Raw genomic sequence first — 23,228 nt, 5'->3', positions numbered from 1 at the left:
GGTTGAGGTACAGACCATTTCATCTTTTAAAGCAAAAGTGGATACATATTTCAAATCAACATAAATGGCAATGGGGAGAAAATGAGATAGTACAATTAACTGCGAATTTAGTAAAGAACTGGCACAGACATGTAGGTTTAATGGCTTCCTTCTGTGAAAAGATTAATTGCAATGTCAATAACTTAGTCTAGTAAATTAGCATGTAAATGAATGACAAAAAATTGCAGCTGAAAATGGGGAATTATGTAAAGAGCATGTTTTACATGCATGATGCTTACTAAACAGAACATCCTCTGAAAATACTGCAAGCAGCACACAAATTTACTTCTAACAATAAAAACTGTGAATCTACTGTGCATTTCCTGTCACATTTCTCCTCACAATTATTAAGAAAAGCAAAGGCAATTATATAGTGAAACCCGAACGACCAGCTGGGGCTGCTCTCCTTGTAGCAAAGGAGATTGAGGGGAGATTTGATAAAACAGGACATAGAACATTACAGCGCAGTACAGGCTCTTTGGCTCTCAATGTTGCGCCGACCTGTGAAACCAATCTAAAGTCCATTTAACCTACACTATTCCAATATCATCCATATGTTTATCCAATGACCATTTAAATGCCCATAATGTTGGTGAGTCCACTACTGTCACAGCAGGGCATTCCACATCCTTACTACTCAGAAAATAAAAGGTATATAAGATTATGACAGGGTTTGAGGTATGTTGGCAAAGAAAAGCTGTTCCCATTGGCTGATGGTACAAGGATGAGTGGACACAGATTTAACGTTTTGAGCAAATTGCAGGGGAATGCGAGGAAGAACTTATTTTATGCATCGAGTGGTAATGACCTAAAACTCACAACCCATAAGAGTGGTGGAAGAGAAGACTATCAATTATTTTTTAAAAAACTGAAAGAACATTTGCAGGAAAGAGACCTGCAAGGCTACAGATGGGATTAGATTAATCAAAGGGCCAAATGGCCTCTTTCCATGCCATAATGACTCCAAGGGCCATAACTTCCTCAGAGTAGCAATCACTGTTGGATTGCCACTCTGTACTGACTTACCCGTGTTTAAATTCTTAAGTGCCTATCTTGCCTGACCTTCCTGACTCAGGCTGGGTGAGATTCAGACAATTCAGCAGGTCCTCAGCTCCAGCAGTGATGTGTAAAAGAAGCAGAGCAAAATAGAACACGCCCCCTCTTTGACAGCAGTAGCAGCTGTAAAACAAGTGTTCTTAATCATCCTACTGAAAATAACAGACCAGGGAGTAGGTAAGTGTCAAAGTGTATGAGGTGTGGTGGGGATAGGGATGTCTCTGGAGTAGGGTTTGGTCTGAGTACTTAGCATAGCTATTCTGAAGTTAGAAGTGCTTTTGTTTCTTCTAACTCTTTCAGAAATTAGCGATTTAAATCACTGTCAGGTAATTTTCCGAGAGCAATTGTCCAGGGGAAATATGCTGGGTAAATTCTTACCTGGGAATTTCCAAAAGTGATTCCCTTGTGCATCTTTGGGGTGCCTCCTCCTCTTCCCCCACTCCAATCAGATGTTTGGGAGCCAGGGAGTTATAGGCCACAGAAAATAAAGACTCAGCCTCCTAACTGATCTAACCAATCATGCTAAAAGTACAAAGCTAAGATTCAGATATGTAGCTGAATAGTAATTAAACCTTCAATGACCTGACCCAATATTTACTTTAAAATGTTTCCTCAAATCGACTAGCAAGCAACAGGTCTCTCTCTAATTGGTATTTTATTCAGGAGCTTTCATTGTTATTTATTGTCTATAAATTACTAGATTTATTGAATTCAATTTCTTAATGATTGATTTGAACTCAAGAGCTGCAGATTCAATAACAGAACTACTAGGCCAAATGTTTATCTGATATTTTAATGCTAGAAAAAATTCAAATTAAACAAACAAAATTAAGCAAAGTCAAGTTACTCTATCCAAGGTATTCGCTACAGTATTTTGTGTGATATAAAAATGACAAATTGAAGTGGAATCATGAACCAGAAATTGCTGGAGTGATGCATCTCAGAGTGAAGAGGAAACAAGTAACTCACACATCTTCCTTTGTTGAATGTCTATGAATCCTGGTTGACCAAATCAGTCACTGCATTTTGTTTTATAAAAACCATTAATTCTACATTACATACCAAACAAAACCTAATGAGCCCTACTCCAAAACAGTTACTTACAGATTACTTATCATATATCATCCTGACCTCTACCAATAGCATTATCACTAACATGCTGAAAATATCACCACACTGAATGTTCAGAGTTCAATAAACAGCATTTGAATATATAACAATGATAACATTTCACAATGTTTGGATGGTAATTATACAAATAAAGGTAAAGTCAAGTCCCAGATGGCCACAAGCCGATCTCTCCTTTGAGGGGGAGAACGGACGAGTGATGATTTAATCCGAGAATCACCACACTTCAGACAAGGGGCAAGGTTGAGATGACAGGTCTTCATAAATAAACTCAGCCAGTACAGGATCTGAACCTGTGCTGTTGGCATCGCTCCTACATCACAAACCAGCTGTCCAGTCAAATAGTGATAACTGACTCCCTGACCATACAAATATAGGCACAAAGTCTCACTAGGCCACAATTTCTAAATTGAGACTTTAAGAAAGAAATTACAACTTGTATTTTAAAAAAATGTTTACAAGTTGGTATTCAAACGCAATGTTTATAGAGATTTTGGTTGCTAGATCCTTATAAAAGTGCCCCTAAGTGAATTAAAAGTCATTTCTGAGATGAGTCTGACTTTATCCCAAATGCAATAAATGGAATTAATTGAGACAATTCCAGCCTAGCTCACAGCAGATATTGAACAGCCCACAATGCAGCATGAAACTGACAATCCTACAATCAGATGTGTAACATCCAAGAATATCTACAGTAATTTATAAAGAGAAAGAGATCAGCAGGCCAAATATGCAGCAATGTGGTGACAGTTACCCAGGCAAATAGCCTGTGTGTGGACATACATAGTATAAGCAATAGCTGTGCTTGAAGCACAAAGTAAACTTTATGGGTATGATACTGTGATCATTACAGGAATCAGACTACAACTTGAACACCTGAAGAAACAAAATATTCCATTCTTACAGAATCTTTAATAAAAACCTGGAAATTGGAGGAGGGAGTAGTAACTGACGAGAAACAAATAGAAAGAAGAATTTATAATAAGAGCCAAGTGGGCAGTGGAAGCAGAATAAAAGAACAGCAAAGGATGCAAGGCTCGGATGGGAGTTGTAATTAATAGTTCCAAATGCTAATGATTTGATGGGAAATCTATTAAGAGACACCATACAGCATTCAGCAAACAAAGTGGTTATGACTTTTTTTTCCAATTTTCACACAGGCTGGGAGAAGTGAAACAGTTTCAAGTGGAAATCCATTGTATTGGGACAGTTTTCAAGACCAACACATTTAGATCTGATGAGGCAACAGGCCATACTAAACTTAAGTGAGCAACTAGCCAGAATTAGATAATAATCCGATGGTAAGGCAGCATCTTGCACAAACCGAACATAACATTATTGAACTTATTAGTTTGCAATTCTCCTTCATGAAACTAAGGTTTTAAATTTAAGCAAGGCAAACTTCAAAGGGGATAAGTAGTAAATTGAGCACAGTAAGCCGGCTGAACTGTTAACGATAAATCCATAACGAGTGAAAAGTATTTTCAGTAGTATCTGTAACAACATAAATCCAGTACATACTCCTAAAAGGCAAAGGCTCCACTTGTGCAATTAAGCCACCACAATCAACAAATACAATAAGATAGCAGCAAACAAAATGAGTAGACTTTCAGAACAGATAATGGAAACCCAGCAGGCTGGGATATTTGTAAAACAAACAGTAGCATACTTCTGCATTAAAAACTCGCAAGGAACATTAATGATAATATTAAAAGTTTTATATCGAGAGAATGGTAGAGGGAAGTGTGGGATTTTTCAAGATGGACACAGGCAAGAATGTAAATACATTGGAAGCAGTTCAAAGAATGTTTCCCAGAAGGTTAGGCTTGTATCTGAGTTTAAAAAAAAGGTGTCTTGATTGAAACATATCAGATCCTGAGGGGTGTTGACAGGGTAGGTGTGGAGAGGATGTTTCCACTTGTGGGAGCATCTAAAACTAGGGGTCACTGTTTGAAAAAAATAGTTCACCCATTTAAAACAAAAATGAGGTAAAATGTGGAACTCTCTTCCTGAAAAAGTGATGGAAACAGAGTCCTTATATATTATTCCGGTAGATGTGGATAGATTCTTGGTAAACAAAGTTAACATAGGTTATCGGGGATAGGTAGGGTGCAGATTTGAAATTACTGAGTGATCAGCCATGATCTTATTTAATGGTGGAGCAGACTCCAGGGGCTGAATGCATATATCTTCCCCTTGTTCGTATGTCAAATGTCAAGACAATATATTTGATGCATGTGTTGCATTTGATTCAAACTAAAAGACAAAATATCTGGCATGCAAAGTAGCCTAAATACAATCAGCGGATTTGAGATTTTCGAAAAATGGTGAGAGAAAATGATGAAATTTAATGTAGACAAATGTCTCCATCTCAGGATATCAAGCCAAGGTGAAGAAATTGAGATTTTTGTTTCACTATTTCCCAATGTTATCTAGATTCAAGAACTGGGCCTTTGGATTCAAAAGTTGAAAATGTCACTTCAGTGTTTAAAAACAGAGACAGGAAGAAACTATGCAACTACAGACCTGTCCATTTAACACCAATTGTGGGTTGATGGTGATCAATTAGATTACTGAAATCTAATCAGCAACTATGTACTTGGATAGAGATCAGTTGATGAATGAGAGTCAGCATGGATTTATGAAGGGTATGTCATGATGAATATATCTGAATGCAATTTTTAAAAGGAAAGTATTAGCACGGTGGGTTGAACAGCATCTATACAGAATGTATATATGGATTTCCAGAAGGATTTTATTACGGTTGTGGGCAAGAGGTTATTAGTGAAAATGAAAGCGTAGTAAATCAGAGGTAACCCTCCTGCATAAGTTTAAAAGATTGGTCGAGTGATGAGAGACCACGTGTACAGGGTTCATTCTCCTATTGCAGAATACAACAAGTGGTGCTTCTCATAAACCTATAGAGGAACCTCAGCTTTTCACTATACTGTTGACATTGTTGAAGAAATAAACTTATATTTCAAAGTTTCATGCCAAATTAACAGACATACTAAATGGTGAGGACAGGACCAGGAAATTAGGAAGGTACGTAGACAAAGCGAGTGGGGAAAACTATGGTAGATGCAGTGCAAGAAAATGAGAGATCATCCACTTTGGACCTAAAAAAGACAAATCAGGAGATTTTCTTAATGACAAGGAATTGAAAGCATTGCCAAAGCAAAGTGATTTAGTTGTCCATGTAGGCAAATCACTAGAAGCCAGGGTACAAGTACAAAAAGAATGTTGGCCTACATATCAGAAGAATTGGAATTAAACACTCCCAGGATAGGGAAGGAAAGTTATTGAAATTTCCTGATTGTCATCCAACAGTATCTGCTGGTGGTGAAATGTGGTTATAACTTTGTCACTTAAGGAGCACCACAATGTGACTGGTGCCTCTGAAACTAACCTCAAGCAATGATCAAGTGTCTTCAGCCAAGGTAGAAGAGAAAGTTGTCAAAAAGGAAGCAAAAACAGTGCTTGAAAAATAGTTTAAATGCAAATTTTAAAAAATAGCTTAAATGGAAATTTAAAAACTAAGCTAGAAACTCTGCACAGAAAAGAATTTTTGGCAGATCATCTAATACATATAAACAATAATACATAAAGTGTATTTTTCACTGTTAATGCTACTTTTTCCTCAACTTTATTTGAATTACAGTCAATATCACAAAACTGAGAAGTGATAAGGGCCAACTAAGCTTCAAAAATTAAAGATTTTTACTCTGACAATTAGCCCAGATTTTGCAATAACAATCTGTGTTAGATGGAGTGCAAGAAATGAGAGATCATCCACTTTGGACCTAAAAAAAAATCAGGAGATTTTCTTAATGACAAGGAATTGAAAGCATTGCCAAAGCAAAGTGATTTAGTTGTCCATGTACGCAAATCATGGACAAAATTTATGTCAGTGATTCCATACTCTCTACTGTGTGCAGCGTTGAAGTCCCCAAAGAGACTGCAATTGAAATACCAAACTGTCAAAAACTTGTTCTTAAATACTACCGGTATTACTGTAAAAAAATCCATGGAACCGTAGAAATGTTATGGTGCAGAAAGAGGCCATTCAACCCATCTTGTCTGCGCTGGCCAAAAAGAGACAAAGAAAATTAGCTACTCATTTTAATCCCTCTTTCCAATGCCTGGTCCGTTGTCTTGCTGGTTACAGTACCTCAGATGCAGATCTAGGTACCTTTAAAACGAGTTGAGCGTTTCAGCCTCAACCATCTATTTAGGTAATAAATTTCAGACACCCATGGTCTTCTGGGTGAAAAAGTTGTTCTCATGCACCTGCTAACCCTTCTACAAATCATCTTAAATGTGTGTCCCCTGGCAACTGAGCCCTCAGCTGGGGAAACAAGTTTTCCCTGTATAGGCCCCTCAATTTTATACAGTTCAATTAGGTGACTCAGCCTCCTCTGTTATAAGCAAAGCAACCCTAGCTAATCCAATCTCTCCTCATTGCTGCAATGTTCATGCCCTTGAAGAAGTTACACCTCGCTGAATAAGGTGTAATTAAAAACTAAACATTGGTGGAATGTCAAGTTTCTCCATTGTGATTTATTTTAATGTCATGATATTTCAACTTCTCCCATGAGTACACCCCAATCATCGATTTTGCTCTCTGGAATATTTTAAAAGTTAAGAGTTCAATGCCTTATTTTTCTTGGTTCACTCTGTAACAATACTTCAACATGACTGGTTGTTTACCATGCTGGATTACATTATTATTGCTGAACGTCAGGAGATCGCCTTGATTTGGTGCCAGATTTAAACTGGCATTAGGAAAGAGATTTGTAGGCAGGTGGACTGGCCATGGTAAATCGCCCCTTAGTATCAGAGCAACTTGCTTAGGGTAAATACGTGGGCCAAATAATCTCTTTCTGCACTGTGAGGATTCTATGATCTGAAAGGAGAAACTCTCACCACATCACTGGATCTTTGTGAGCAGCGTTTTTCAAGGCCTGTAGCAAGCACCATCACTCTGCCGCTGACTGCAAAATCCAAGCCATTGAAACAGATGCGTTGCGTTGAAATTGCATTATATCGCCAAAACAAATGTAAAATGCTGACTGCTGGTGGTTATACAGGAAAACAATACATTTGGTTCATTTCCAGCAAACTCAAATATGAAGGGCAGCAGCATGTGCTCTCAGATGTCAAGTGTTTTGGCAGTTACCCAGAATCTAAAAATTAGGTTATTGTCAGCTGCAAAAATATATTATATACATGACATATCAAATAAAAGATCAATATCCATTTGGTTACAACCCATGCAGTAATTACAGTACATCACTTACCAGCTGAAAACTAATATTCAAGATTCACCCTTACATTATATAAGAATAAAATAAAATAAGAAATAGGAGCAGGAGTAGGCCATCCAGCCCTTCGAGCCTGCCCCGCCATTCAATAAGATCATGGCTGGTCTGTCGCTGCTCAGTTCTACTTTCCCGCCCTCTCCCCATAACCCTTAATCCCCTCTCCTATCAAAAACCCATCAACCCGCGTCTTAAAAATATTTAGCGAGGCAGCCTCCACCACTTCAACGGGCAGAGAATTCCAGAGATTCACCACCCTTTGAGTGAAGAAGTTCCTCCTCAACTCCGTACTAAACCGCCCCCCTTTTATCTTGAGGCTGTGCCCCCTAGTCCTATTGTCTTTTTTGAGCGGGAAGAGTCTTTCCACCTCTATCCTATCCATCCCATTCATCATCTTATACGTCTCAATGAGATCTCCTCTCATTCTTCTAAACTCTAACGAGTACAAGCCCAGTTTATTCAGCCTCTCCTCATAGCTCAACCCCCTCAACTCCGGTATCAGCCTAGTAAACTATCTAAATAAATAAATAAACAAACCTAGTAAATTATCTCCCCACTCCATTCCATTCTACTGCCAAGAGAAAGCCCTCCCTCCATTAACTTATGTTTATTGTTGCCTTTTCAAAGAGTTACACAATTCTTCAAATTTCATATCCGTGCAATAGTTAATTGTTTAAAACATATATTCTATTACAGTGGGTGTCAAAACCATTTTGATTGAAGGACCCTTCTTCCAAATGCAGTAGTTATCATCTAAAATATAACACTATGATTTTCATGAATTCTGGACAAACTTGTATTTGACAACTATTTGAGATTCAGTAGGATGAATACTTTGAGATCTTAGGCTGGGATACTACCCTCTGCACCCTAAGCCAGAAGCTCCTGGTTCAAGTCCCATCCCAGGATTTGATAGTCAAGGATGGTTAAGAAAGTCCCATGATTTTTTTGAATACTATTTAAGCTAATTTCAAGGGAAATTTTAAATGCTTAGTGTGGAACAGTTTCCTTCACTCCCTAAGCAGTTAGATTTTAAATTATTTGGAGAAGAGCTCTGCTATTTGAAGGAAAATTACTGTTCTTGTTAGGCAGTCCAAAATCGCAATCTTCCTTAAAACTATCTTCAACCATGCAAACCATACCGAGTCCTTCCACGATACTTCAGTGCATACACCTATCCGTGGCCATCACCATTTTGCGCTTCGCATTTCTGGTGTAGGTCACCGAGTCCCTGATGACATTTTACAGGTAATGTTTCAGGACCTTGCAAACTTCTCATTGATCAGTCCAGAGATGTGCTTGACGCCCTCGCAGCGAGCAGTCGGCTTAGTGATAGTCTGGATGTTGCTGCAGAGCACTTTACAGTGCCGTACTTATAATGAATGCACTTAAGTGTCACTAACCAAAGCTCTCAGTTGCTACAGCCTATGATCTGCTATTGGTTTACAAACTGTAATGTTGCAAATATACCAGCTCTGTCCTTCTTCCTCTGTGTGCAAAGTGATGGATTAGTCCTTGCCTTGTTCAAATATTTCAAGCAATCTCAAAAGCATTTCTTACATTGTTTGGAATTCCCAGATGCAATGCACTACATTATAAATGCATGATCCCACATTGCTTGACACTGGATTATCTACATCCTCTTAATGCACAGGTGGCTTAGGGGAGCAGATTGTTTGAGTATATTCTAGGACAAAAATGGGCAAAATCTTTGTATCGTCTAAAGAAAATTTTGAGGATGGCTATATGTATCCTGCCAGAGGTGTCTCAGTTCAATAAATCTCGTTGAGCTCAAATTAACAATTCTTTCAACTCCTGAAGCATTAAAAAAAAATTTCCAATTCGTCAGAAAAAAATTTCCAAATTTTTCTTGGAGCAGAAAATTTGAAATAGCTATGGTTGATGTTTTTGTTTCAAGCTTTCTTCACTTAAGGATTAGGAAAAGATAGGTTTCAGAGATTAGAAATGAGTGGAGGATAGGATCATATGAATGTGCTTGAGAGTTCGGATTTTTGTACACAGAGTCTTGATTCTTTTCATTGGGCTGGGAAACAATTTTATGAATGGACAATACTTTTTAGTGTATGAGGGAAACATGTATTTTGCATATCAGAGAGGTTACAATTATTGTATATTTGCAGTGCCATTCCTTTTAATACAGGTATGTCTTTTTCTTATTTGTCAATGGAACCTTACAAGTTTGGTTTACTTGAATTTGAATTTTTGTGCATGGTGTGTGGGAGTCTCTGATCCCATTTTCAATTTTCCTTCATGAGATGACAGCACATCATTTTATTGAACTGCTGCAGTCCTTGTGGTGTTGGTACACCAATAGCACCGATAGATAATACCCTCCAGAATTCTGAACCAGCAATGTAATTCCAGATTGGAATGATATGTTCCTTGGAAGACAGTCGGGTTTCCATGTGCCTGCAGCCCTTGTTCTTCTAGGTGTTGAAAGCTAATAGTTATGGTAGGTGTCAAAGGAGTCTCAGCCACTTGCTGCAATGCAACTTGTAGACAGTACATAACTCTGCCATGGTGCAAGAGGGGGAGAATATTTAAGTGGCGGATGGGATGCTGATTCAATACGTTATTTCGTCTTGGACGGTGTTGAGTTTCTTCAACGCTGTTGCAATTTACTCGACTAGGTAAGCGTTCAGTATTTCATCACCTTAGGGGATTTTCACAGTAACTTCATTGCAGTGTTAATGTAAGCCTACTTGTGACTAATAAATAAACTTTTTACTTTGGTGAAGATGAGTCACTCACAAAGCATAGCCAGCAGTTTTATGTGGCTGGTCCAAATAAATTTTTGGTCAATGATGACTTCCCACAAGCAATGATGCTTGTGGAGAATTCAATAATAAAAATGTAGTTGATAGCCAATGGAAGGTGATCAAATTCTAGATTCATAGAATCTCTACAGTGCAGGAGACGATTATTTGGCCCGTCGAGTCCGCACTGACTCTTCAACAGAGTATCTTACCCAGACCCATCCCTCACATAATCTCCATAACCCCATGCATTTACACCGTTAATTCCTCTAATCTATACATCTGGGATGCTAAGGGGCAATTTAGCACAGCCGATCCCCGTAACCCACACATCTTTGAACTATGGGAAGAAACAGGATCACTCAAGGAAACCCACACAGACACAGGAAGAACGTGCAAACTCTATACAGTCACCCAAGGCTGGAATGAATCCAGGTCCCTGGCATTGTGAGGCAGCAGTGCTATCCACTCTACCACCTCCCTTATTGAATTTGGTCATTGACTGATACTTGCATAAATGTAGTAGTATAAATGTTGCCAATGTTACTTGCAATTTATCAACCTAAAATTGAACGTAATTCAGATCTTGCATGTAGGGGACAGACTGCTTCATAGTTTCATCCCTGCTTCATCCCTGATATCACACACACGTGATAAGGCAGATGACCACCTGTTTTATAAGGACTGAAATGTTAAAACACTGAATATGCAACATATTGTTCTGTCACGGTGAACCTGCATTCTTCATGGTTGCAGCACACAATAGGGTCCAAAACCAGTCCAATTTCTCATGAAAAGTAAACGCACTTATAACGACTGTCAGTTTCATTGCAAACTAAAAGCAACTGCAGTTGAAATCAGTGTTTGGTCTTCACAAGCCAGGGTGAGATGAACTGCTGATGACATGAGGAGTCAATTAAGGGTGGCCCATGATTTGTTACTCTTTACATATCTTTGCATCAGGCTATTATTTATAGTGTGTGCATTTAAGTGTCACCAACTAAATTAACCCTTGCAGAGCTTCCTACCATCAGGTCCTCTCATGAGCTTGAATCCAACAGCTCAGACAGGCATGCCTTAAGGCCAGAAAGTTGGACCTGTGAATAGGCACAGCTTCATCTCAGACTTTAATTACTGGGGGTGAGGATTGGTGAGGATACAATGGAATATATGCAAGTTTCAGGTTCAGAACTACTGAACATTTAATGAAATTGCTTTTGTTTTAAAGCAAAACAATTACATATGCAAGAATGTGATGGAAAAATCTTGGTCCATGTTTTTCACAGAAGACCAGCAAATTGACCATGACGTTACTTATGATTAGTTAACAAGTACAAGTTCTACATAAAAGATGAGGACAGAGCTGGAAAATATATTGGGATGTAGAATGAACTCATGGTAAGAGAATGCAAATATATGTTAAATGTTGACTTAGTAAATCTGAATAGAAATGTTGATGTAACTATTTATAATGTTAGGTGTTGACTCAAAAGTATGACCATAAATTATGGCCACAGGAAATGCATGTCCTACCCAAGACTCTTTGTATATAATTAAGCATGGATAAATGTTGGGCAGCATTAAAGTAAACTAAAAATAGCAATCTAAGTTGTTCCACATAAAACTTGATGCAACATTGCACGTTTGGTATCTTTTGTATGTGGATGACGCCTAATTTTGCCTCACCGTCACCGCTATCAACTTCTCTACAGCTGCCAAATGATTAGAATGTTTTCCTGATCTCCAGTACTGGACAGCCAGAAATTTCCTCGAATTAAGTATGCTTTGAAGTTCTATACCATTCCCTACAAGGCTTAATTCATCTCTACACACCTACCCCATCATGGAAATCATCTCCCCTGGAAAATGAAAAAGTGAGTTATCCAGCATTCAATTTTCAGGGGAAATTTAGCATGGCCAATCCACCTAACATGCACATCTTTGGACTGTGGGAAGATGCCAGGGCACCTGGAAGAAACCCATGGGGAGAATATGCAAACTCCACACAGACAGTGACCCAAGCTGGGAATTGAACACAGGGCCCTGGCTCTGTGAAGCAGCAATGCTAACCACTGTGCCATCCTCCATCTTAAAATCTTTTAAGGTATTGACACACTTCTAATTCCAGTCTCGCGAACACCCCCAATTTCAAATGCTCTACCACTGATTTGTGTTTTCAGCTGCAAGGTCCCAATTTCTGGAATCCCCTCCATACACCTCTCCCCTTCTCTCGTTCCTCCTTCAAAATACTCCATAAAATCCATTCCGAGCAAGCTTTTATCCTTTTACCCTCATTTTGCCTTATGCGATTCAGTGTCAACTGTTGTTTTATAATGCTCTGTTAAGTGCCTTGGGAAGTTTTATTATATTAGCAATACTATATAAATACTAGTTGTGGTAGCAATTTCTTTTGGTATTAAACCATGTACTATTGACATGAATTACAAACCAAACTTTTGAGAAGTAAATTTCTTTGAAAAATTGGTCGTGGATGCAGAAATAGAAATCTAAGCAGTTGTGAAACTATGCTTGACAAATCACAATTGGTGGAATAAAGTAATATTACCAAAAAATGTCTCAAGTGAATCCCAGAAAAGGTGAGAAAGTCCAGTTCACAATTACTTAGAAATAAACAGTCCCAAAATTGGTATTACAACATCCAACCTAGGTCAAAGGAAGAACAAGTAACAACCGATTATCTCAGCAAATACAAACATCTCTTTCACTCAATAAAAAGATCTGAATGAGGAGGTCTAATGGCCCTTGCCATAGCTGACTGGTAGTGGCTTAGTCCTTGAACAATGGTCTTGAGGAACATCAGAAGGAACGTGATCAAAAATATTTAGATGTTCTTTGGTGGGGAACATTCCTTCAGTTCTCTGCCCAAAGGCAGGTCTGACCTACATTGCCATGACTATCACTACAGGTAAGCTAAGGGGGCATACACTTTTGCAAGCATGTTGCAATGTGGAGATATGAATTGTGTTAATAGAGGCTCCAACATCTCTTTCATCACATGGATGACCAGGGATCTCTCTCACTCTTGCCACAACGTTTGAGGGATATGTAGGTCAATATTCAACCAGTTTGGCCACATTATGAACACACCTTCCAATAGGCCTTAGATGTGGGACTTGAACCCTGCAAGTTTCAATGAAGTTCTTTGAAATTCCAGACAGTACATATCTAATTTGCTTAGCCTATCATGGGAAAAGCTGCTCATCCCAGGAACCAATCTAGTGAACCTTCACTGTACCACCTCCAATACAAGTATATCCTTCCTTAGATATAGTGGCCAACAGTGTGCACAGTCTTGCAGATGGGGTCTTCCCCAAAATGTTCTACAACTGTAGCAAGGCTTTCTTATTTTTTGTACTCCAATTCCCCTTTCAATAGGATAACACACAAGCCTTTCAGAACATCAATATTTAAGACTTACCTTTTAAAAAATTCTTTCCAATTCTAATGACTAAAGCAAACTCAACACTTCCCATATTTCACTACATCAGCTACCTTGCTAATTCTAGCTACATATCTTTGCAAGATGACTATGCCTTCCTCAGAATTTACATTCCCAGCAAACTTTTTACATTGTCAGCAAACTGAAATATATTACCTGTAGGTACCGTCGTCCGAGCTATTAATATAAATTTAAATAGCTAAGGTCCCAGCACTGATCTTTGTGTACTCCACTAGCTACAGCCTGCTAATTTTGCCCTGTTTATACCTACTCTCTACTTCTAATCTCCCATGCTAATATTACCCTCAATCCATGGGCTGTCATCTCGCGTACTAACCCTTTTTGAGGCATTTTATCAAATGACTGTTCCAAATACACAACATCCACTGGTTCCCCTTGATCTACTCTGCTAGCTACATCCCCAAAAAAAACTTGAATACATTTGGCAAACTGGATTGCTCCTCGGTAAAACCTGGGACTTTGCCTGGCATACAATAATTTTCACAGTGAATGGTTCAGATTTTCTCAGTAATAGATTCTAACATTTTCATACAACCATTGGAACAAGGAGCAACGGTAGGCCTTTTGACCCTTTGAGCCTGCTCTGCCATTTAATAAATCATGGCTAATCTGATAGCAACATCAAATTTGCCTCTCATTTACCTGCAATAACCTATCGCTCCCATTCTTATCAAGAATCTATTCACCTCTGCCTTAAAAATATTCAAAGACTCTACTTCCACCCTTTTTTCAGGAAGAGTTTTAGCGACTCACAATTTCGCCTCACCATTTTAAACATGCAACCCTTTATTTTTAAACAATGACCCCCAAATTGAGATTCTCCCACAAGAGGAAACATCCTCTCCACAATTAACTGATGTCAGGCAGTTCCCTGTTTTCCCTCTTCCCCCTTTCTTGAATAACAAAGTTTCATTTGCTAACTTCCAATTCACTAGGACATTCTAGAAAATTTTGGAAAATTATATCCACACACTCAGCAGTTGCTTTATTTTTAAACCAGAGAATGTGTACCATTAGATCCTTGGAATATGTCAGCTTTTAATCGCTTGAGTTTCTCAGTAATTGTTCTTTACTGATATTAATTAGCTGAAGTTTCTCACTCTTGTTAGCCTCTCAGCTGTCCTCCATTACTGGTGTGCAATTTGTGCCTTCTATTGCTAATGAGATATTAAGGGGAGAATCCTTATTTTTGCTTGGTATCTTCATTCCAAGCCATTAATATCAAATGTGAATAGCTAAGGTCCCAGGACTAACCTTTGTGGTACTCCACTAGTTACAGCCCGCTAGTCTTCGCGTTCTAGATTCTCTCATAAGGGAAAACTTCCTGTCAGTATCTAACCTATCAAGCCTGTTCAAATTGTATAAGGTTCAATAAGACTGTTCCTCATACTTCTAAACGGCAATGAGTATTGGCCCAACAAGTTCAACTTTCTTCAAAAAAAACCTCTGATTCCAGAAATCAGCGAGTGAACTTTTAGAACTGCTTCAAATGCAAATATACTGCACCTTAAATAAGGAGGCAAAAACTGTATACAGAACTCGAGGTGCAGTCACACCAATGCCCTGCACGATTGCACAAGACTTCCCTACTTTTATACTTTATCCCCTCTGTAATAAAGGAAACATTCCATTTGGCTTCCTAATTACTGGCTGAACCAGCACATCAGTGTTTTGTGATTCATGTCAAGAACAGTCAGATCCCTCTATACCACAGCATTCTGCAGTTTCTTCCATTTTAGTAATATTCTGTCTTTTTTTCCCACAAAAGTGGACAAACTCACATCTTCCCAAACTATATTCCATCAGCCAAATTTTTGCCCATTCACTTAACCTATTTATATATATTCAGTGTCCTCCTCATATTATTATTATTCGTATTATTTGCAAATCAGGCTACAATACCTCGGTCCCTTCTCCCAAGTCATTAATATAGATTGTAAATAGTTGACGCATCAGCACGGATTCCTGTAGTGCTTCACAAGTTATAGTTTGTCAACCTGTAAATAACCCATGTACCCCAGCTCTTTTTCTTCCTTCAGACAGCCAAGCTTTTATCCATGCAAATATATTAGCCTTAACACAAACTTGTGTAGTAACCTTTTATGTGGCACCTTACTGAAAACCTTTTGGAAATTCAAATACACCAAGTCTACTGGTTCACCTTAATCCACCCTCATGCTGAAGATAACATTTTGTGCATTATTCAACAACTCAGCCATAGCAGAAACTCAAGCTTTTGACTTTTAATGATAGAAATAGTAATAATCAGCAAAGCACTTTCCCTGACATACATCCTTTGTTCAGATAGTCTCTCCATTCTCATGAGTTTACATGAATGAAGTCAGAACGTTAAACAGAACTTGATGCATGTCAACACATTACCAGCGAACCTATGGATTCTATTAGTGATATGCATCACAGTTATCATCTTGCTCAGTGCTGATAAGAAAACTGAAGTGTTTTTAATAATTTTACATAATTGCTAATAAGGCTAACTATATTGTAAAAAATTCAGCTAATTAAATGAAGAATCAACAAAAAGTACTTGTGTCTAATTGAATGAACTTGGTAACTTGATTGCTGCAGATGCAATACTCCGATCTTTTAAAAGCGGATCAAATGCAGCCAAATAATGTATTTTCAAACACTGTAGTTTTTTGCCCTATTACAAGTGTATGTTCCAAATTAAAATCAAAATATGAAAACTCCTGATATATAAATTGGTCAACAATTGTTTCATTGAAATTGAAAATGGTCTGCTGCAGGTCCATATTTTTGAAATATAACAAACACTAAATTAGGTAGCTGTACTTTTTGCAGATTAGATATGCTACCTCTATACTACTTAGAAATACCCCAACTGAATAGGTAAAGCAACATCAATATAATTCAAAATAACTATCATTGTAGCATTGTTTAGTGTTGTTACTTCTAGTGATTATTTAGTGATGTTGCTTTTACTGGTAGAAACTTTGAGACAAGTAATCTAACTACCCTCATCTGAAGACAAGTGTGCAGCATGAGTACTTTTCTTTTTAATGCAGAAGATATGAAAAACCAAGAGAAAAAAGCCTTTCTGCTTTTCAAGTTACTTTCTTGTCCTACCTTCCAGTTGTGCTTCAATTAAACAAAGCTGATTTTCATTTGGACATCCTGAACTACATCGGAAAGGAAGCCTATAGGAAGCACCTGCTGGCAATTGCGCAAAGCTCAATGAGTGGACTCCTTGTCCAATGTCACTGTTGTCCATTTTCATAAATGTCTGTCAACTAAATATCAGTAAAAAGTCTGACAACACCAGGTTTTAGTCCAACCTATTTATTTGATAATATTCTCACAAGCTTTCGAGGGGTTACCCTCTTCGTCACCTGACGAAGAGGGTAACCCCTCGAAAGCTTGTGAGAATATTATCAAATAAATAGGTTGGACTAAAACCTGGTGTTGTCAGACTTTTTACTGTGTTTACGCCAGTCCAACGCCGGCATACCCACATCATAACTAAATATCAATCAGCTTAACTTTACTGTGCAACTTTTCAGCAGGAATAGTAACACCTACAAAGCAAAACTTCTCTAGAACAAATGGCAAAGGAATACAAATAGTTTTCATTGGCAATATATCACACCATACAACCCTTTTAATCATCCAAATGATGAACAGTGATCTTTTACACTATTTGGGTTAAGACATAACTTCAGTTAGCTTAGCAGAATTTTCTGAGAAAAGTCCAATCATTATTTGGCTGGTAATGTTTAGGTCTACTTTAGTAAAAGTTAAAATATATTTGACAAGGCACAGCACACAAAAAACATTCTTCAAACACTGCAACAATTTCAAAGAATACGCAAGACCAGCAGTGTCAAAATATTACAAAAATTGTGACCAAAGCAACATGACTAACATTCAACACAAGTTACTTCCAAAGATCATATTCCACTGGTAAACTTGCTGCTGCAAACAAACATCACACAGCAAGCTTGTGTTTCTTTTGGGTAGTTATATAAATCAACAAATTATGGGATAAATTAAAAGGCAGTCCCTTAAAGAGTTACTGTATCAAAATAAACTGTGTGTAGAACTTTATGTAAGTGAATGGAGCCTCAACTGCAATATCTACATAAGCAGAGCAAGGAACCGTTCCTATGTACAAAGGTTATTTTGCATATTCAATTGTTTATTTATTCAAGTCAAAGGCAAAAACTGCATGATTTCAAATCAATTTGTGCTTAGGTCAGGAATAAACCCGCTGGATAATCTGTACCGTTTAAAATGCATTAATTATAAAATATTTTCAAGTAGGGATGAGCTGTCAAAACACAAAATCTTTCAATGATAACTAGAATCTATGAAATATTTTACAACGTAACAAAGCTGTTGGAAATTGCAGTTCCTAACTTACAAACGACAATTCCAAAAGGAGAAAGACACATTCATCACACCTTTCAAGTAGTTCATAGTGCAAAGCATTGAGGCCCAAATATCCTCGGTTGGGGATGAGGGGTGCGTTAGTCTCGCTCACAAATATCTTGCCATTTCAATTCTTACACGAGACTCTAAATTATAACTCAAATTCCCAAGTGTAACAACAAGTTGACGTATTCAGTGAACCGATCTGTGTTACAGATGATCCGTTGGAATTAGAAGCGTTTCTACTAGATTGAAAACACAGCAAATAGGTAACCCTCCACACTCCCATCCCGTCACCTTCTTAAGCAAACAGAAAAGATCCCAGAGTTGTGAAACTGTTTCAGAAAATTAAAGCCGCGCCTTGTAACTTATTTCCTTGTATTTCAACGTCATTTCAATATCTTATTGTCCTAGGAATCTGTCATGTACAAGGGCCTCTATATTTTTTGGAAACGGAGGGAGGTGTGATGGTGGTTGAAGGTGAAGATTTAGAACAAGTAAATTAAAGGATGACAAAATTATCCAAAAAACAAAAAAAAAGAGACGGTTTCGTGCTGCACAACGGGGAGGGCATCGCAGCAAATAGTCAAGGACTAAAGAGCCTCCCTGTCTGGCTTCCACGGAGCACCATGAATATTAATCAAACGATAAGGGGCCTGCTCCTGTGTTGACATCCGCAGAAGCCCGGGCCCTCGATTTGGAACACTCGCAGCCTCCGCCTGTGCGCGGCGGGGCTTTTTTCTTTGGCCCCCCTCGCTACTCAATTGCCGCTGCCGAGGTCCTTACTTACGGGAAACGCTCGTATCCTCATCTTGGTGTCCTTCTTCGTCCCAGTTTTGCCCAGGTTTGACATGTTGGCGGCTGTGGCTTCTTTCACATAGGACTCTCTTACAGGGGAGGGAGAGAGAGAGAAAAAGGCAGTGGGGGGGGGGGGGGGGGTGGAGGTTCCGATAAAACACCGAGCTATAATCAAACGTCTCAATTAGGCGGGGTCTCCGGCCGATGATTCGGGTCGATCCGACCCCTTCAGCAGAGAGGCGGCGGGATCTTCGACCATGAAACTGTTTTTAATATCAAATTAAAAAAAATCTGTTGAAAAACAGCAGCCCGGCTCCTATGGCGGCCGAAACCCTCAATGCGCATGTCGCTCAGCGGCCCCCGCTATCGCGAGAACTCAGGTCCAGTCCTCGCAGATCGAACCCGAGACTGGCCATCCCGGCTCGCGCAGACCCGCCAGCTGTCAATCACCCCGTCAGATGTCAATCACCCAGCCAGCTGTCAATCACCACCCCAACTGTCAATCATTCATACGTCTGTCAATCACCCAGACAGCTGTTAATCACCCAACCAGCTGTCAATTACACCGCCAGCTGCCAATCACCCAGCCAACCTGTCAATCATCCTGCCAGCTGTCAATCACCCCACCAGCTGTCAATCACCCCAACAGCTGTCAACCACCCAGCCAGCTGTCAATCACCCTGTCAGCTACCAATCACCCCACCAGCTGTCAATCATCCCACTAGCTGTCAATCATGTCGCCAGCTCTCAATCGCCCACCCCCTGTCAATCACCCTGCCGGCTGTCAATCATCCCACCAGCTGTCAGTCACCCCATCAGCTGTCAATCATCCAGCCCAGCTGTCAATCATCCCGCCAGCGCTCAGTCATCCAACCAGCTTCAATCATCCCGCCAACTGTCAATCACCCTACAAGTGTCAATTAACCCATGAGCTGTCAATCACCCATGGAGTTGTCAATCAATCAAGGAGCTGTCATAATCATCTTACAGCCATCAATCATCCTGGAAGCTGTCAATCACTCCAGGAACTGTCAATCACCCTCGGAGCTGTCAATCACCCCAAAACTGCCAATAATCCCAGGAGCTGCCAATCACACTGGAAGTTGTCAACCATCCTGGGATCTGTCAATTATCCAGTGAGTTGTCATTCACCCAGAGAGATGTCAATCAATCATGGAGCTGTCAATCACCTTACAGCACCTTGGAACTGTCAACCAATGGAGGGGACTGTCAATGAACCAGGGGATTGTCAATCAACTGAGGAACTGTCACTCAGCCAGGACCTGTCCATCATCACCCGCAACCAATCGCTGTCAATTTTCATAGAATCCCTACCAGCTTGTGCAGGAGGAGGCCAATTGACCCATCGAGTCTAAACTGACAACAATCTCACCCAACCTGGTAACCCCATTCTAAACAAAAGGTAGCAAGCTCCTTCCAGTTATTAATATCAATGATACTAAGCTCCAAGAAAAGCTTCTGACTGTCTTTGAAATGTTTCCTTTGTTCTCCCAATAACATTGGTCATTTGAGAGTTGCAGAAACAGGATGTCACAAGGACTATGGTTTTTGGTCATTGAGGCATAGTGTCCACTGAAATTGATTTTGCTGGAGATTTGCCTAAACAATTGTGGATTTTGCTTCACAACGAACACTTACATCTGTTCAGTGGTCCTCCCACTGAAGCTGGAGGATGGGTAATGGAGGCATTGCTGGTGGAACTTCTCTACTGTTCTTATATGTCACTGATATGCATTCCAAGTCTCATTGCAGAACAGGAAAATGGTGATAACAACTGTTTTGTAGACTTGGACTTTCATTGATTTGCAAAGGTGTTTGATGCCTGCAGCTGTCAATCATCTGAACACTGAAACTATCAGTCACCTGAAGAACTGCCACTGTAGGTCTCACAGGAACTACAGTTGTCAAACATGAGGGAAACTGCTGCTGTCAATCATGTAGGGAACTGCAGCTGGCAATCACCCAGTGAACAAGTTGTAGCTGTCAATCACCCAGGGAACTATATCTGTCAATCACTCAGGGTGCTGTGTCTGCCCATCAACTGGGGAGCTGCAGTAGCCAATGACCAGTGAGGTGCAGCTGTCAATTGTGGAGATTGCGGTGGCGCAGTGTATTATCACTGAACTAGTAACAGACTCAGGGTAATGCTCTGGGGACCAGACTTGAATCTTACCATGGCGGATTGTGGAATTTTCATTCAGTAAATAAAAACATCTGGAATTAAAATTCAATGATGACCATGAAATCATTGTCAATTGTCGTAAAAACCCACCTGGTTCCCTAATGTCTTTTAGGGAAAGAAGCTTGCTGTCCTTTCCTGGTCTGGCCTACTTGTGACTCCAGACCCACAGCAATGCGGTTGACTCTTAAGTGCCCTCTGAACTAGCATAGCAAACCACTCAATTGTATTTGACTGTTACAAAGGAAACAAAAAGGAATGAAAATGGATGGAACATCTAGCATTGACATAGGCACTGGAAACAACAAACACTGGAAACCCACCCATGTCAATGCTGCAAAATCCTTCACACAAATGTCTGGGGACTTTGCCTAAATTGGAGAGCTGTCTCACAGACTAGTCAAGCAACAGCCTGACATAATCATTCACACTGAATCGTACCTTACAGATGATGTCCCAGACGCCACCACCATTCCTGAGTGTGCCTGTCTCACCAACAGGACAGACCCAGCAAATTTGGAAGCAGAGTGGTTTACAGTCAGGAGGGAATTGCACTGGGAGATCTCAACATCAACCCTGGACTCCACAAAGTCTCATAGCACCAGATCAAACACGGGCAAGGATACCTCCTGTTGATTATCACATACTGTCCCCCCTCAGCTGATGAATCAGTACTCTTCCATGTTGAACACCACTTGGAGGAAGCAATGAGGGTGGCAAGGACAATAGAATGTATTCTGGGTGAGGACTTCGATGTCCATCACCAAGAGTGGCTTAGTAGCACCACCATAAAGGGCATACATGCTAGACTGGAACTACAGCAGGTGGTGAGGGAACCAGCAAAAGGGGAAAAGAAACTTGACCTCATCCTTATCAACCAGTCTGCTACAAATGCATCTGTCCATGACAGTATTGGTAAGAGAATCCACAGCACAGTCCTTGTGGAGACAAAGTCCAACTTCAGATTGAGGATATGCTAAATGGGATAGACTTCAGATAGATCTAGTAACTCAAGACTGGGCATCCCTGAGGCACTGTGGGCTTACAACAGCAGCAAAATTACACTCAACCACAATCTGTAACCTCATGGCTAGCATATCCCCCAATCTGCAGTTAGATGTGGCAAAGGCTATGGGCCCTGACAACGTTCCACAATAATCCTGAAGACTTGTGCTCCAGAGCATGCCATGCTCCTAGCCAAGCTGTTCAAGTACAGCTACAACACTAGCATCGACTGGCAATTGCCCAGGTATGTCCTGTACACAAGAAACATCTAGCTAATTATTGCCCTATCATTAAGGTGATGGAAGGGATCATCAACAGTACTATCAAGTAGCACTTACTTGGCAATAGCCTGCTCATGGATGCTCAATTTGTGTTCCACAAGGTCACTCAGCGCCTGATCTCATTACAGCCTTGGTTCAAACATGGCCAAAAGAGTTGAATGAAATAGGTGAGGTGAGGATGGTTGCCCTTGACATTAAGGCAGTATTTGACTGAGTATGGCATCAAGGAGCCCTAGCAGAACTGGAGTCAAAGGGAATCATGGGTAAACCCTCTGCTGGTTGGAGTCATACCTGGCACAAAGGAAGATAGTTGTGGTTGTGAGGTGTCAGTCATTTCAGCTCCAGGACATCTCTGCAGGAGGTCTTCAGGGTAGTGACCTAGGCTCTGCCATCTTTACCTGCTTCATCAATGATGTTCCTTCCATCATAAGGTCAGATGTGGGGATGGTTTCAATGTTCCATATCATTCACAACTCCTCACAAATTGAAGCAGTCTTTGTCCAAATGCTGCAATAACTGGACAATATCCAGGCTGGACTGACAAGTGACAAGTAACATTCTCTTCACACAAGTGCCAGGCAATGACCATCTCCAACAAGAAATGATCTAACCAACGCCTCAAGAGATTCAATGTTATTACCATCACTGAGTCTCCTGTTATCTACATCTTGAGCATTACCATTGACCTGAAACTGAACTGAACTAGCCATTAAATATTGTGGTTACCAGAGCAAG

At 39.8% G+C, this 23,228-nt stretch overlaps 1 protein-coding gene across 1 annotated transcript in view; it reads right to left on the bottom strand.

Annotated features, from left to right (window-relative positions):
• Nucleotides 1-19,345, bottom strand: part of cul3b (cullin 3b) — a 106,000-nt gene extending 86,655 nt beyond the window's left edge. The window contains exon 1 of the mRNA XM_080185524.1: nt 19,000-19,345. Coding sequence (XP_080041650.1) covers nt 19,000-19,062 — 63 coding nt within the window. The 5' untranslated portion in view covers nt 19,063-19,345. The remainder of the gene's footprint in view (nt 1-18,999) is intronic.
• Nucleotides 19,346-23,228: the final 3,883 nt, after the last annotated feature.

Source organism: Carcharhinus amblyrhynchos, chromosome 3, assembly GCF_965287045.1.
Source record: "Carcharhinus amblyrhynchos chromosome 3, sCarAmb.v2.hapA, whole genome shotgun sequence".
In the NCBI taxonomy this organism is placed as follows: Eukaryota; Metazoa; Chordata; class Chondrichthyes; order Carcharhiniformes; family Carcharhinidae; genus Carcharhinus; species Carcharhinus amblyrhynchos.
This window is presented reverse-complemented; position numbering and strand designations above follow the sequence as displayed.